General features: G+C 51.3%; 8 protein-coding genes across 8 annotated transcripts; 4 read left to right on the top strand and 4 right to left on the bottom strand.

Annotated features, from left to right (window-relative positions):
• Positions 1–413: 413 nt before the first annotated feature.
• N7446_006738 (mannose-ethanolamine phosphotransferase MCD4) lies at positions 414–3604 on the bottom strand (the record flags this gene model as incomplete). The annotated part of the gene is made up of 3 exons (XM_058515485.1): positions 414–1324; positions 1387–1622; positions 1674–3604. The coding sequence occupies 3 exons, from the start codon at positions 3602–3604 to the stop codon at positions 414–416; spliced, it is 3078 nt and encodes a 1025-aa protein (XP_058372663.1).
• A 307-nt stretch (positions 3605–3911) lies between these two features.
• Positions 3912–5601, bottom strand: N7446_006739 (putative chromosome segregation protein (Pcs1); the record flags this gene model as incomplete). Its single annotated transcript, XM_058515486.1, has 3 exons — positions 3912–4132; positions 4186–4620; positions 4674–5601. The coding sequence occupies 3 exons, from the start codon at positions 5599–5601 to the stop codon at positions 3912–3914; spliced, it is 1584 nt and encodes a 527-aa protein (XP_058372664.1).
• Positions 5602–5836: 235 nt separating this feature from the next.
• On the top strand, positions 5837–6775 carry N7446_006740 (protein-degrading AAA family ATPase MSP1; the record flags this gene model as incomplete). Its single annotated transcript, XM_058515487.1, has 2 exons — positions 5837–5902; positions 5960–6775. The coding sequence occupies 2 exons, from the start codon at positions 5837–5839 to the stop codon at positions 6773–6775; spliced, it is 882 nt and encodes a 293-aa protein (XP_058372665.1).
• Positions 6776–6834: 59 nt separating this feature from the next.
• On the top strand, positions 6835–7149 carry N7446_006741 (uncharacterized protein; the record flags this gene model as incomplete). The annotated part of the gene is made up of 1 exon (XM_058515488.1): positions 6835–7149. The coding sequence occupies one exon, from the start codon at positions 6835–6837 to the stop codon at positions 7147–7149; it is 315 nt and encodes a 104-aa protein (XP_058372666.1).
• A 745-nt stretch (positions 7150–7894) lies between these two features.
• Positions 7895–9802, top strand: N7446_006742 (putative LysM domain protein; the record flags this gene model as incomplete). The annotated part of the gene is made up of 1 exon (XM_058515489.1): positions 7895–9802. One exon carries the CDS (start codon positions 7895–7897, stop codon positions 9800–9802), a length of 1908 nt encoding a protein of 635 aa, XP_058372667.1.
• Positions 9803–10992: 1190 nt separating this feature from the next.
• Positions 10993–11442, bottom strand: N7446_006743 (uncharacterized protein; the record flags this gene model as incomplete). The annotated part of the gene is made up of 1 exon (XM_058515490.1): positions 10993–11442. The coding sequence occupies one exon, from the start codon at positions 11440–11442 to the stop codon at positions 10993–10995; it is 450 nt and encodes a 149-aa protein (XP_058372668.1).
• Positions 11443–11483: 41 nt separating this feature from the next.
• On the bottom strand, positions 11484–12969 carry N7446_006744 (uncharacterized protein; the record flags this gene model as incomplete). Its single annotated transcript, XM_058515491.1, has 2 exons — positions 11484–12418; positions 12495–12969. 2 exons carry the CDS (start codon positions 12967–12969, stop codon positions 11484–11486), a joined length of 1410 nt encoding a protein of 469 aa, XP_058372669.1.
• Positions 12970–13894: 925 nt separating this feature from the next.
• On the top strand, positions 13895–15744 carry N7446_006745 (MDM34 family protein; the record flags this gene model as incomplete). The annotated part of the gene is made up of 3 exons (XM_058515492.1): positions 13895–14342; positions 14407–15502; positions 15523–15744. The coding sequence occupies exons 1-3, from the start codon at positions 14008–14010 to the stop codon at positions 15742–15744; spliced, it is 1653 nt and encodes a 550-aa protein (XP_058372670.1). The 5' UTR covers positions 13895–14007.
• Between the last annotated feature and the right edge of the window lie 176 nt (positions 15745–15920).

Genomic DNA, 15920 nt, shown 5'->3' on the forward strand with positions numbered 1-15920 from the left:
CCAGTTGTTTCGGTCAGGCACCATGTTCCTGGGCCCGTTCGCCGGGTCGAGATCCTTGTTTATTGGATGTGCCTGTTATATTGTGTGTGTAGGCTAGGCTGGTTAGGGGGTGATCGGAGGGGAATGGAAGTCCGATCTCCTTGTCTCCCGAGGAGAAATTGTGGGTTCGGGGATGAGTTGCAAGGTATACAGTACTCTACCATTGGATATAACTTTAGGCTTGCTAGGGCAAGTTTTGATCGACTCTATATCATACTGTAGCGTGTGCGTGTTCGCGTTCGATACGATATTGACAAGATGGATATATTGCCATGTGATACATGTAAAATACATTGAAATGTCGCAATTAAATCTGTAGTGTTCCTGCGGGTTTTCGGGGAGCAGGGTGGTCCCCGGCTACATCCACAAGTGGGCTATGAGAACCCATTCTTTTTGCCTTTGGCCTTGCCCTTTGACTTGGACCTGCCCTGCTTAGCCCCGTTTCCGTTAGGCTGAGTCTTCTTGGGCTCCGGCTCTTTGCGGACTGCCTCGTGGCCACACTCAGCCGCTTCATCCATGACCTGGACCACGGCCGATCCAACAGCTCCTATTGTAGGACTTACGTCCACGCCGCTGACAAATTGCTCGCTAAGGAATTCCAGACCTGCCACGAAGGTGCAGAGGGCGCTGGCAATGCAGAAGTGGCTGATTGTCATACCGATGTCAAGCCAGGAGCCCTCGTCTCGGACCATGAAGAAGAAGTTGAGAGTCATGATGTCTGAGATGGCCATGACGACCATGAAGAGGGCGCTAGGTGGGACTTCCAGTCGGCGGTTCAGGATGCCCAGGTTGGCACTGATGATGGCGAAGGGAATGAGAATTTGGAGGATCAGGAGAGCGCCTTGGCTAAAGGGGTTGAAGACGGGGACAAGACGGCGGACGCTGTCGAGGGAGAAGGTCGAGATTGAGGCGACGTTTCCGGTGCTGAAGAAGGCTGCCTGCAAGAGGAAGAAGAAGAATAGTGCCACACGGACATCGGAGAGCGTAAGAGCACGGTAATGGAAGGTTTCGCCGTCAACGGTGGCAGTGCCAGTCGAAGGCTTTGTGACAGACCCATTGCCGGCTTGTTGCGCCGTAGTATTGGCCTTTGTATGAACGTAAATTGCGTGTTCCAGACGAACCCATGTTACAATGGTCATGCAGAACACAAAATAGAACAGACCCTCCCATGAGATGGTGAGAATGATAAAGGTTGGTGAGAAGGTCAAGAAAATGACCATAAGACGGTGAAGATAGTGACTGTTTGGATACAGCCGGTGGAAGAATGGGAGGGAGAGAGAGGCCACTGAAACTAGTTAGCATTGCTCAAAGATGACATTCCCAGGGTCTTCGATAAATCGAACTTACCTAGTACAATCCATCCGACGACAATGTTTCCAAACGGCACGCCTTGGCGAGCCTGCAAAGAAAACACAGTTGATCTGGTCACAATCAGGGCAAGAAGAACCATCCCAATTTGAACTCCCATGATAACGCGCGACCCGACACGGCCAATGGCATTGCCATCACGGTGTCCAATGATATTGTCCTCGAATAACAGATATAAGATGCCAGTTAGGAACATGATCAGTCCACCATAAGTGCTGTAAAAGTGTTAATAAGTGGCAACCGATTGAAGAAACAGGGAAGCTTACATTGTGTCAATATTTTCCATCTTGATGACTGGGAGAAGAGTAAATGTACTCATTAATCCGCAACCAAGTGCCCAAGTCACAGAGAGGAGCGCATGACTTCGGATGAAACCAAATCCATGCACCACAGGCCACAATGCACCCAGAGCGAAGCAAACGGTGAAGATCTCCCGGTGGAAATAGGATTGAACTAAGGCCTCCATCACTCCAAGAAATGCCAGCAGCTGGAGACCAAACTTGAGGTATCCGGTGAAAGAGCGCATGTGGCCCAATACAATCTCACGACCGGCAATCAAAGCCTTCCGGCGCGCGAAGACCTCTTCCCAGAAGTATACTGGGAAGAATCCGTAGAAATAGTAGCGCCAGGAGGAGCCCTGGTAGAGGAAGACGGAGAACAGAGTGACCAAAATGGATGAGAAGAATGAAATGCTCGCTGTCGTCCGGTGAGAGTCTGACGTTCCATGCAAAACATGCAGATCAATCACCGTGGTCAGAGCATAGGCAATCCAGCCCAAATACCCAACAGAAACGATAGTCCGCAAGAAAACCCAGTCGTAGGTCTGCAAGTAACGCAGTCCCTCGAGGGCAGTCCGAAGAAGCTCAGAGGATACCAAAATGGCCACTTCGTGATCACCACTGGCAATGAGTGCCTCAATTCTTGCCAGTCGGCCTTCGATTGAGGTCTCGTGGTATCCGGACAGAGGTTCGTAAGGCACATATCGGATCACCGCGTATCTCTTTTGCTCCTCTTTCACGCGATACATTTCCAAAACTCCTTGCGTGTTGGCCAACGCGGCCAGTGCCTTCTCTTTGGGACTGGCATCGAGATAATCAAGCGGCAGTTGGCCAACCGAGTTGACGGGGAAATCAAGACCAACCAGGTAAGCCATGAGCGCGGCCACATCGGCCTGTGCTACATCGTGGCGCCGGACCTGGTCGAATCCCCAATCGGCCGAAAAGCCATCTTCATGGCCCGGGGCAACTCCGTCAATGAAAAATTGTGGTTTCGCAACACCAGAGCCCCAGACAACCAACGGTGTACGTGTGTTATCCGGGTGACCGTCACCGTGACTGCCAGTGTCACTCATGCCATGGTCCGCAGTGAACACGAATGCCGTCTCATTGTCGCCGTAGAAATCCTCCACGAGCTTTGTGATGGACTGGACTCCCTGGTCCACAATTTTTATATTGTGCAGATATTCCTTCGAATAAGGTCGGAAAGAGTGACCCGTGGTATCCAAGCCCAGCAGATGAAGGAAGAAGACCAACTTGTCGTCCCGCAGCTTCCGATCCAATTCGGGATCCGTCTTCGCCGACTCGAAGAGCCCATGCACTTTATCAAAGACCCAGGTGTCCAAATGCGTAGCATCGACAGTGAAATCCTCCGCTTCCTCACTGTACATCTCCGCATCAACCCTACCCGGTACCGCGCCCTCCTTGAACATGGGCAGAATATCAGGACTACCCCAGCTCCATGTGTGTCGGCTCTGGTTGAACACGCTGTCGAAGTTGACCGGGTTCATCTTCCACCCGGTTGTCACCGAGGAAACATCCTCGTAGAGTCCAGCGATAAGCGCAACATGGCCAGGTCGTGATTCGGTGGGGACGCGGGTGTGCGAGACACCAAAGGTGCCTTCGGAGAGAACTTTCGAGCGGATGAACGGAGACAGGCGAATCACATCGTCGTTTTCTTGATCGGCTTCTGGAGATGGATCGGGGAAAGCTTGGAAGGCCTTGTCGGCTCGTAGGCCGTCGGCGACAAATAAGACGAGACGTTTAGCTGGTGCGGCGGCTTCGGAGGATCGCTCGACTCCATATGATTGCATGCCACTCACGATCGGGCTGACGAAGTAGATGTCGAAGATTGAGTATGTATATATCAGGTGGAAGACCACCGCGAGGGCCAGGAACCCGACGCGGCCGAGACGCGCCATGATGTATCTCCTCTCAGGTCCAGCTCAAGGGCCAAAAGAGTGGAAGTGGTCCCCTGCCACAAAGAAAATTAGAAAAGAATTGAGCAAAGCAATTGAAAGGAGACAAGCATGACAGGCATGTCAAACGCAACACGTCAACTTTTGTCCGCATTGGGGAACCTTGGGGGCGGTGAGAGCCAATCACAGAGTTTCAATTGCGCACGGCAGAACCCACTGTTTACACTAGAGCAAAGTAGACCACAAAACATATAACATTGACCTGCCCCAACTCCTAACAATATATGATAAAGCACTATATAACCCTCTGCTACTGCGCTGGAAGAGACCGGCGTTTGGTCAAGGCATCGATTACCCGCGTATAGAACTTGGCGGCCTGTCCACGACTGAAGGTGATATCCTCCACCAAGAAGTTCGGCAGCATATTCACTAAGTCGCGATCCCGGTTGGCATCCAAGAGAGGCAGGTACTGAATCTCGGTATTGTCGTAATTAGCCGATGCCTTGGGAATGGCCAAGTGGAAATGAAGAGCTGCAAGGAGGTTAGACAAGAGAAGGAGATTGCCGAGAGATCTAGCAACTTACTTCCATTGATTCCGGTCTGGATGCAATCGTACACATGGTCCGTGTCTGTGATTTTGACATCGCGAACGATCAACCCGGTAAGGTCACTGTAAAGATCTTCCTTTAGCTGTGCCAGCTGTGCAGCTTGCGCCGCTTCAGCGCTGGCTGCCGCATTAGCACGGTTGCCCGGGCCACCCTTGATGGCACTACCGGGAATCTTCGCAGCCCCCTCGATGCTGGCAGCTGTGTTGCGCGCCGCAGCAAGCTTCGTCTGTAGGGCCTTGACTTCAGTTTGAGCAGAGGCGAGTTGTGCCTGAGCCTCATCGGCCTGAGACTTTAACCTGGCCATCTCGGCATCACGATCATTGAGTTGCCTCTGCAGACCACGGCTCTGTTGCCCAAGCTTACGCTGGACTTCCAATTCTGATTTGAGCGAGGCAACCAATTCGTTCGAAGCTAGTCGTATGTCAATCGATCTGCTTTGACGGCTACAGGGGAAATGAACATACCTGTAGTAACCGTCTCACACTGTTTCCGCAGTTTATCCATATTGGCATTGGCCTCGACAATTCCGATTTCTCGGAGGTTCCGATACTTGACTTCCAACGCATCGTGCTTCTTGTTGAGTTCACCAAGCCTACGCCTTAGCTCTGGGTCACCGCTCTGTTCAGTTTCTCCTAATTTGCGCTTCCGAGGAGAAGCATCCGGTGGATGGCGCAGGAGGGACGCTCGGGCGCGAGCATTCTTCACAGGAGATGTGATGTAGCGATTAGAAGCCGGTTCATCGGGAATGATCGTCTCATCTACGAGTTCTGCGGCAGGTTCATCGGCTTCTTGTGTTTCCTCTATCTCAGGCTCCGCTCTTCGTCCTTTTGCCCGAGGATGAGGACTGGGTGATGGTTGCTCTTGAGAATCCTCTGAAACGCTGGCTTTCTGGTTGTCGCGTGGAGTGTACTCGAATCCATTGTCTGTTTGAAGCTCCTTCCTCACGCTGGCTGCAGCTCGTCCGCGACGGGTGGCTGCTGGTTTTGTGGCATTGGTCTTTTGTGCGCGCTGAGGGTCTTCATTCTCCTGGTCTTGAGTACGATCGTCCGCCTCCATTTCTTCAACTGTGACAGCTGTCTGGGTCTTTGGTTCAGGATCTTGCGACTGTGATACGCGACTGCCTCCTGGTGGTCGGCCTCGTTTCTTTGGTGCGGGGCCTTCTTCTGTAGCTTCAGCCAGTTCTTTCTGTTTCTTCGCTCGCGTAGCTGGTTTGGGCTTGGGCTTGGTTTCGGTGGTCACATTTTCATGTGAAGTACGCGGTCTGCCTCTGCGCTTTTTGGCGGGAGGCTCATCATGTGTCTCTTGGGCCTCTGTTTGCTTGATCTGCATTATATCCTCATCATCTGAGCCCAAAAGGCCAGAGATCTTAGAGGGGGCTTTTCGTTTGGGCATCGTGCAATGGGGTGCTGTGCGGAGACAGAGTCGTGGGGACGCGCCGAACAAACAACACTTCTCCGCCTTGCGACATGTGACATTCCCCGGCTCCCGCCACAGCTGCCCGATCTCCGGGGTTCGGTCTTCTATAATCTTCTCTAATTTACTTCTATCTATCTTATTTCACTTCTTCTGATATCTGTTTGTGCCACTTGTCATATCTACCTATCTAATACCTATTTTTTTCGTCACCATGGCTTCAGCCGGTGGCCGAAGATGGCAGCAGTTCTTTCAAGAGATGGTGATGATCGCAGGCACTGTCAGTCTATAATTCTTCATTTTCAAGTCGCGACGGTTATTCTAACGCTATCTATAGTCCGCCTCCGCATATTTCCTAGTTCGCTACCTTCTATCACGCCTTGATTTCGACCCCGAGAGTCAGAAGAAAGAGGAACAACGGCAGAAGTCGGCAGCCATCTTACGTCGACTCGAAGGAAATGATTCAGATGAAGACTCACCGCGACGTGATGGGAAGCGGGGGCGAGGACAGAAAAAGAAGGAGCTTACCCTGAATCAATACGAACAAGCGGTTGCGATGGATGTCGTTGCGCCAGAGGATATTGCAGTTTCATTCGAGGATATTGGCGGTCTTGACGAAATCATTGAGGAGCTGAAAGAATCGGTGATCTATCCATTGACAATGCCTCACCTCTATGCCTCCACATCATCTCTCCTGACGGCACCCTCCGGAGTGCTACTGTACGGTCCGCCTGGCTGCGGAAAGACCATGCTTGCCAAAGCATTGGCATCTGAGAGTGGCGCATGCTTTATCAACTTGCACATTTCAACATTGACGGAGAAGTGGTATGGTGACTCCAACAAGCTTGTCAATGCAGTGTTTTCGCTCGCGCGCAAACTGCAGCCCGCCATTGTCTTCATCGATGAGATCGATGCCGTGCTCGGAACCAGGAGAAGTGGTGAGCACGAGGCAAGCGGCATGGTCAAGGCTGAGTTTATGACACATTGGGATGGTCTCACCTCAGCGAATTCCACGGGAGAGCCGCAGCGCATCGTTGTTCTCGGAGCCACCAATCGCATTCAAGATATTGACGAGGCCATTTTGCGCCGGATGCCCAAGAAGTTCCCCGTTACTCTTCCTCCGACCCCCAGCGACTTCGCATTCTCGGCCTGATCCTCAAGGATACCAAGGTTGACCGCGATAACTTTAACCTGCACTATCTGGTGAACACCATGGCTGGTATGTCAGGCAGTGATATCAAGGAAGCCTGTCGGGATGCAGCAATGGTACCTGTGCGGGAGTTGATTCGACAGAAGAAGGCGAATGGAATGCAAATGGACGCTGTGAACCCTCAGGAAGTTCGGGGCCTTCGGACGGAAGATTTCTTCTCTCGCGCTGGTGGTGTCAAAGTCATTCCTCAGCCTACTTCAATGCCCACTGGAGCTGGCAAGGTCAGCGAGAAGGAGGATGGCGATTGGAGCACTGAGTCTGAGGCCGCATCAGAAGCCGAGGCTCGTCACTCTGTGATGGCTGAACCTCCAGAATAATAAACAACAGACTTCTTTTTGATGTTAATATCTGATAATTGTTTCCCCCGGAGTGCGAAGACTGGACGTTATCTACTGGAAGAGACCCTTGCCAGACCATGTTGCTAATTGATGGTCCTAGAATCTGTGTTTTGTGTTTACCCATAGAATTTTGTGTACAATTGCTTGGATACCTAATATAAAGAGTAAGAGTGATCAAAGTGAAACTGATATAGAGTAACTAAAACATAGAAGACCGACCTGTGGGGAGGAATGTACCGGTACCCATAATAGGTGGCTGTCCCCGGGCAACGTCATGTACTGCTACTTTGCCGAGCGGCGAAGTCACCTGCCGATCAACCTACGCCCCCGAACCTGGAACTTACTCCTACATAACTGTGGCTGCATTCTAGTCCTTGTACAGATCGCGAGCTCTCTTTATTTTTGGGCTCTTCTGCGTCATTCTCATTGTCCACAAGAGTCCTGCGGGTCGTTCTCATCACCTTACGCCTCCTTGACCTTCTATCGCCCACCCTCCCTCACTCTCCTCCGTGGAACGTTTGCTATTGTTTTTATATTTTGGACCCTCAAACTATATGGTCAAGTCGCTTGTCCTACGCTCTTCAGATCACGAATGCGACCCCGGGGTGGACGAATGGGTTTCTAGGTCATTAATGGCAACTGGTGCCTTTGCTGCACACACTGCGGGAGCTCACTTGCATTCTTAGAAGAACACACTTGGCATTCACTTGGTTCTTTGTCAGGAATGAGTTCCCAAAATAGCTTTGTCAATGCTTCCCCAAGCTTCAACTCTGTCAGCGCAAGCACAACGTCAACCTCTACGGTCCGATCACGCCCTCGCCGCTTAGTCTCATTCATGGACGACGAAGATGACAGCAATAATAATACGAACTCCTACCAGAATGAATCCCAACCATTCTCCTCTGCATTGTCAACGACTCTTGCACCCTCCGAAGGTGGCACGACCCGATCTCGTGGAGCAACCCCCTCGCCGTTGTCATCCCGGGGGGCCTCCCCACTACCAATGAAACACCCGTCGCGCGCGACCGAATCGATCAATCGTGGCACTCGCAACGAGACAAGTTCATTTGCTTGGAATGGATCATCAAAGGCCTCCTCATCGCGCGGCGCCGCCGATTTTCTGGACTCATCATGGTCATCTCTCCAGAGTCTGGCATCTTCGGTGCTTGGGAACGATACTGGACGAGCCACCCCAAATAATACGACAAAAGCTCACACGAGGAAGCCATCTCGCCCAGACGTATATATCAAGAGTACCCCTCGGTCGGCGCTTTCAACGTGGGGACCATCGGCACCGACCTCTCCGCAGGTCGGAACCGGGACGAAGGAGGAACGGCAGGCTTTGGTGCAAGCTAAAAAGAGAGAAGCGCTGCTTCTAGCTGACAGCGACCCGATCACGAGCCGCACATTTCCTCACAAACGACGCGACTCTGGCGATGCATCGCATGGAGCCCCGGATCCGGAACACGACGAAGATGCCCTGGCCTACATCCACAAAGTGCAAGCGACAGATACTATCACTGGTGTGACAATTAAATACGGCTGCCAGGCTGCGGTATTTCGAAAGGCAAATGGCTTCTGGCCTAACGATAACATTCAGAGCAGAAACATTGTCCTTCTCCCGGTCGATGCATGCTCTGTAAAAGGCCGGCCTGCCCCAACGAAGCCCGTGGATCTTTTGGGTCCTGACCCTGAAGACCCTAAAGACAGCTCTATAGTCCCCGCGGATACCTCTACCGATAATTCCTCCGCAGAAGAGACGCCTGCGGCTACCCCTGAAACGGATGACAATCAAATTTGGAAACATGAGAAATGGGTGCACATGGATGGGTTTCCGGACCAAGTACAAATTGGCCGCGTCCCTCGAAGGGCATTGGGATTCTTTCCTCGCACCCGTCGGAAATCAGTATCTTACACAGACGCTGAACCATTTGGTTCTTACCGCGAAACCATCACACCTCCTTCTCCCACCGGCTCACCGCCACCACCTTTATCATCGGGAGTACTCCCACGCGCTCGACCTAATGGCGACCAAGCTAAACCCAAGGCCGCGCGTCCTACTCGTCCCGGACACCGCCGTCAACGCAGTAGTCTCCATTTGTCTGGTACTGGAGTAGGGACCCTTGATCCTACCTCGACTGGACCAGGGCCCGCATTGGATGGGTTCACCAAGTTCTTCGCGCAACATATGCCAAATTTAGCACCACTACCGCCCTCGGAAAATGCTCGGAAAGCTTCTTTCGAGTCTGCGTCAACCGCCACGTCCTATGCATCGACTGGTCTCGAGAACATTGGTGGTGCGTTCGAGGGTTGGATTCGCAACGTAGCAACGCGAGCCAAAGCCGGCATCAATGAACTGCAGCAAGGAACCCCCAATCAGCAGGGTCCCAGCCGGGGTCGCAATAAGTGGCGGATGGACGATCTAATCGAGTTGGACGATGGGATGATAGACGGCCGAAATTCCCCCAGTCCTTTTAAGGGCACATCACGGAGGTCTGAACAGCAGGGCACATCCTCCTCAGCCTCATCCGTCCGATTCAACAGCCCCTCTGTAGCCGCAGCGAGCAGGTCTCGTGCGACTGGTTTCGCGGCAGGATCGGGTTCCGCACATGAGCGGGCGAAGGACGATTAACGTGTTTGATTGAATTTCCCAGCGTACATAATAAGAGTGTCCGTGTGTGACCCTTCGGGTTCACCATTGCATTTTCTTTCCCCGCCACATTTTCTTTCCCTGAGCGGCTTTGCACTTTGTTTCTTCTTTGGCGTTGGCATTTTCCAGTGCTAATTCGCTCCAAGGTTCGGCCGCATTGGAGCATCCCATGCATGACAGGGCAAGATGAGCTTCGGACGCGCACTGGAGTTCTGCATACGGCTTTTTTGGCCCGATTGGATAATTGGTCAATGTCTCAAATTCTGATTGATGCCATCTTGGCTTCGGACAGAGCGAAGGCAGTGGCATCCCTGTCGTCTTCGTTACTAGCGCATGTTGGATGTGTACAATACTTACAATGCTCTTGTTGCTACTGCAGCAAGCTTTCCTATATCAAACCGGCCATTCTGCCTGATAATCAACCATTTAGATCAATTCTCTTTCTTTCTTGCTTCCCCCCTGGATAAATTACTATCTTTGCAGTAGCTTGGAGCTTATATGTCTTGCCAGGCTTTTGTAGAATCCTGCTGGGTGTCTCTTACTCCTTCGTGGCATATCATGGGTCCACATACGTATACCACGGTCAAGCTATATTGAGAAAACCAGTTCATTCGCCCCTGGAGAATTGAAGGCAATATGTACCTTACAGTGTGGGGATCAGATACCCTGTGCTGGGATTGCTTTTCTTACGGCAATTTCTAGGTTTATTCTTTGGTCTTGGGATTACTATCCTCGGACTGCAAAAGTCGTGCGTTTGGAAGACTTTGGATTAGATGGGAGAGATAGAGATAGATTAGGTGATTAGGTGGCTTTTATTCTTATTCTTCAATGTTGGGGGACGAAGATGTTGACTGGGATCCTCTTGGGTTCGTGGTTGCGGCATGTTCTTTGGCTGGAAATAGAATTCAATCAATCGTTGAATTTAATAGATGGGTAGAACCTTTCCATGTTGAGCAACATTTTTTGTATCTTATTTGCATACTGGGAATTAGAAAGGAGACGATATTCTATGTTCATATGGCGAGTGTTCTTGATTTATCCGAAACAATGTGAATGCCCAGAATTCCAACTCCAACAACAGATGTATGCAAACTCCTGGCCCTAGATATATTGAATAAAAATAAAACGCCACAGTCCAATCTTCCAATGCTTATCGTATGCGGAATCATCAATCAGAAAAAGTCCTCTTCGCCCAGCCATTGCGAGTCCATGGCATATGCCACCAAATCAGCAGCACAGCACATGTCTTCGTGACCATGTTCTAGATCAAGAAGTTTAAGGACAGTCTTCAGCCGATCCTCTAATGTTGACTTGAGACGAGAGATGCAGGCCTGAGTTTGTTGCCCCTTAGCCAAAGAGTTGGTCACCTTCTGATCTTTCCCGTTGGCTGTTTCAGCTTTGATCGTTTTCTTGTTTGGCGAACAAGGTGCGAGAGCCTTACGCTGGGGAAGGGCAGATGGTGGCTCAGGTTTTCGGTTCTTGAAGAGGCTTTGGAGCAGGAAGAGTAGCCAAACCAGGTTGGTGCGCGGGGAGTATTCCGCCCAAATGCCAGGAATATTTGCTGGCTTTTCTGTTTCTGCTGGGTCTCCAGTGTAAAGTGTTGCGCGCATACTAGTTGTCATAGTCAGTATAAAAGCATGGATCAGATGCATAGAGTAACATACTATCTGTAGGTGTTTCGCTGCATAATTTCATCCTCATCTTGACCAATAGCATCGAATAATTGCTTCTTATCCAAATCAGACGATGCAACCTCAATCATTCCATTGGGGTCATCGGTCAACCGCAGCTCCGCTCGAGAGAGGGAGTAATCGATAATGGTGGTTTCGATAGAGCTGAACCCAAATCCGCTGGGGCATGAATGGCGTGCAATGTCCTGCTCTGTGGGAGGATCCATGCAGCCATCCTGCCGAGTAGAGCGGATACAAACGTTTCCCAAGTGCAGATCTCGATGCTCGAAGAGGGCATACTCCTCGGCCCGTGCCAAAGCCATGGCAACTCCCCAGAAGATATCATAGATCTGGAAAATCGAGGACCAAGCGAACTTCTCCAGTTCACATCCCGCATCATCCATTTCGATGATTGCCCAAAGTTGTGTATCGGGGTATGCCCTCTTGTTGGATGGGTTAGGATTCATGCAGTCGTCTTTGGTTTTCTTGTAGTGGTCCCACGCATTCTGGAATGGCTCTGGGAAACGGCCTTGAACAACATGGATCTCTCTAAAACGGGCAAATCCAGGAATAGGGTCAAGATATTTCAGCATCTTGACTTCGGAGACAATCTCCTCGATACTGGTGAATTTCTTGGACCCAGGGCCACTCTTGGCTCGCAGAGGTACGACCTTAAAGACTCCATCGCCATATGATTTCAATTTGGCCAATCTAGACTTTGAGACCACCGGCCTGCAGGCTTCTTCGCGCAGATGAAGTTTGTAAACTTCACCGTAGGAGCCCTCGGCTAGCTTTGCAACGTCGAACATGTTTGCGGATCGAGAGGCCCATGAGCCGAATTTTTGGATACTTTGCGCAGCAATCGGAGCTAGTGCTTCGTTGAGAATTGGGCGGACATAGTCATTGAATTTGTTGTCATGAATAATCCCTGACGACCGCCGAGAGGCAGGGGTTTTTTTTTAGGGCTTTCTTTTCCGAGGCGTTTTTCTTTTCTTGGTCCTCGCCAGTGGACTCTGGCGTGGTATCGGGCATGGTGGTGGTGGACTTTGACGTGGCATCCGATGAATCAGCTGTGTTGGTTTCGCATATCCTGACCTCTACCATCGTTTCGAACTGCTTCGGTTCCGGTTGCTCCAGGGTGGATTCGACAGATGGTGTTATCGAGGTGTCTGGAGACTCCGCTTCAGGATAAGGACTCGATTGTTCCGAGGAGGTGTCGATCAATTGATGCTGTTCCTCAGTTTCCTCCGTCTTTTGAGATCCGGTCTCTTCGTCGTGTTGGGGGGCCATGTCTTCATCGATGGTCACTCGAGCCAGTTTCGCTTCTAGGCATTCGACTGGATCGACATTTTGGGTTCTCTTGGATGTTGTATCTCTATCTGGGCTAGCCTGGTCGAATACTGCTCTCGGCGCATTGGCTCTCCGTTTGCCATAGACTCGTCGCTGGGCGACTGACTTTGCCTTGGATCGGGACTCCATTGTCGCGTGACCTCCAAGCGGGACGGTGACCTGGCTGACTTGGTTGATTTCTTCGGAGTGGCGATATGCACCCAATATATTAGTTTGATGCCGGTGCCGCTACAGCTGGGAAGTGGAAATGTCGTGCAGTGAGAAGTGCCAGGCAGGAATTTGACCGCCGCGAGCTCAGTATTGATTTTTATCCTAATCCGGCTAGCGTGGGGTTGCTCAGGCAAAAGCTGATCTATGGGGTCACGTGCCTTGTACTCGGAGCTGCAGATGCAGGGAACACCACGAGAACCATGCGACAGTTACATGCAATTGAAACAGATATTCGGGTATTCAGGGGAAGGAGTAGAACAATAGCCCAAACAAGCAACGAGGCCATAGGGGTCATTTCTGGTCTACTCTTTATGGTACTCCTACCACTACTGTATCCTCCCTGTGCGTGCAAGTAATTCTTATTTCCATGTGGTTGTCGCAATGATATTGAAATGCCCTCCTCACATAAGAGTCGAACGTGGGCTGGATTCATGTATGCCGTGATCTGCGCTATAATAGCTGATTCTGGCCCGAGATGTCTCGTATAGAATGATTCTGGCGCCCCTTTCTCCAGATTTTCATAGTCCAAAATAGTCCGTCAGACCAAGGGCTAGGTACATGCAATATCCGCTATCCCATGCCCGTGAATGGCCCAATGTCACCCACTGTGGGCTTCAGGCCGGGGCTGACCGGAAGTGGTGGAGGCCCATGCAAGACACACTGTGACGTACCCTTCAATTCGAATGCGACAAAATTGAGTGAAAGAGAGGAATATGTAGATAGAGAAATAGAATAGAAAGAACGAGGCACTAAATAACAATATCTGTAATTAAATCGCATATAAAACCGATCAAAAAGTGAGATTGGAGGAGTTGACTGTCGCGCGTGATCGGAGCGAGCGCCTCGGGAACAATCCAGTTTTTCTTCCTGCTGATCGCCTCCTTTCGACGCCTCTCTCTCTCTATTGTACTCTATCTCTACCTTTTACCTTATTCACCTAATACTCAATGCTCGGGCATGGCGTTCAACTTCAACTGGTCGCCTTTGATGGCGGACGCGAGTTTTTACACTCGCGCCCAAGATCTGCTCACTGCAGCCCTCAATAAATCGCCCAAACCCCCGATCATCGTCGACGATATCCATGTCACCGAGTTGAACCTGGGCTCTATCCCACCGGAACTGGAGATTCTAGAGATCGGAGACTTGGCCGAAGATCGCTTTCGCGGCATCTTTAAGATGTCCTATACTGGCGACGCTTTTCTCACACTCAAGACCCGCGTCCAAGCAAACCCGCTCAACACCTTTCTCCTCACACGACCGACTTTCGCGTCACCAGTACCTCTCGCTGCTGCGTAAGTAGATATCGCATATACGCGCGACATATTCCAGATTTTAGCTGACCCTGTCGCGAAATAGTACCCCGCTCACGATACCTCTACAAATCACTCTCTCCGACTTTAAACTCTCTGGATTCGTGATACTCGTCTTTTCCAAGCAAAAAGGAATCACCGTCGTGTTTCGCAATGATCCGCTCGAGTCGCTTAAAGTATCATCAACGTTCGATTCAATACCCTTTGTGCGCGACTTCCTACAGAAAGAAATTGAGGCCCAGCTCCGGATATTGTTCATGGACGAACTCCCAGCCATTATCCATCGACTCTCACTACGATTATGGGTTCCAGAATACCGCACTGGGGAGGAAATGAACGACCAAGCTGATAACACCGACCAAGCGACAACTGAAGGCCCCGGCCAAGATCCATTGGCCAGCCCGCCTCAGGATCCCGTCGATTCCCTCGGGAACGCCTTGAACGAGTCTGAGATCGCGTCACTATCTTTGGATTCATCGGTCGAGACCCATTCCCTTTTCTCGCAGAAGAACCTTCTTCGCCTGGCCGCTCTTACGGACTCGCAACGGACCCTATCGCTGTTCACGCCTTCCATCCAAGAAGTGGTATATCGCGCCTGGACTTCTCCCTCCGACACAAGCGATTTCCCTTCGAGTGTTATTTCACCACTGAGCCCGACTCTTTCGCGAACCCATTCTCAAATCGGCAGCATGGCCTCGCTTCATGAAACTGCCAGTACCGTTTCTATGCAAAGTCGACCCTCTATGCCTGGTCATACGGTCAGTACCTACGGCCTGAGTCTAGGTGCTGGTCGTCACTCTAAAGCGCACTCCCGGCGACGCAAGAAGCGCGTTGTGGATCTGCGTCGTCCCAAGACCACCGATGACGCCATGAGCGTAAGCGACGAGAGCGTCGTGACCGAATCATCCCGACCCCCGTCCATCGCCTCGGCGCCTCTGCCTATTGTGAACGAGCAGTCTGACGACCCTGTGACCCCACCATTGGCCCCCGAACCTGACTCTCACTTGCCCATGATTCCCGAACGCCACAGGGCCAGTCTCTCCCGCCCGACACAGCGTCGGGACGGTGACCTCTCGTACTCTCTGGAGACCATTCGTGGATCGAAAGAGGACGTAGATGCCACCCCCGTGCTACCGTTCGCGGTGGCTACCCTCACGAGAAGGCTGATGCGGGCCCTTCATCTAGTGTGCGCCCGCCACTACCCGCCACTGTTCTCCCGTTCACCGAGGAGAAGACCAATGACAGTGTCGACTCCGTACTGGTTGAGAGGCTCGCTGGTGAAATTGCTCGTCGTATGCGCGAGGATAAGTTAATGACCAGCGCATGCAGCGGATTCTGGAGCCGTCAACATGAGGATACTCCTCCGCCTGCTTATGGCCACTGAGTGGCTATCTTACATTCTGTACTCGAGCGAGTCTCGAGCATTTATGACCTTGATGATTGCTTTAAATTCTTGGTTTCTCTCTTGTTTTCCGTTTCGGCTCTGTTTCTTTTCTTTGGAGCGGGATTGTACAAAATTGGGTTCTGTCATCGAGCAGCTTTGGGCGTTTTTCGTGGGCT

The sequence above is a fragment of the Penicillium canescens genome (genome assembly GCF_028828765.1).
Source record: "Penicillium canescens strain IBT 15451 chromosome Unknown utg000004l_segment0_segment0, whole genome shotgun sequence".
Taxonomy (NCBI): domain Eukaryota; kingdom Fungi; phylum Ascomycota; class Eurotiomycetes; order Eurotiales; family Aspergillaceae; genus Penicillium; species Penicillium canescens.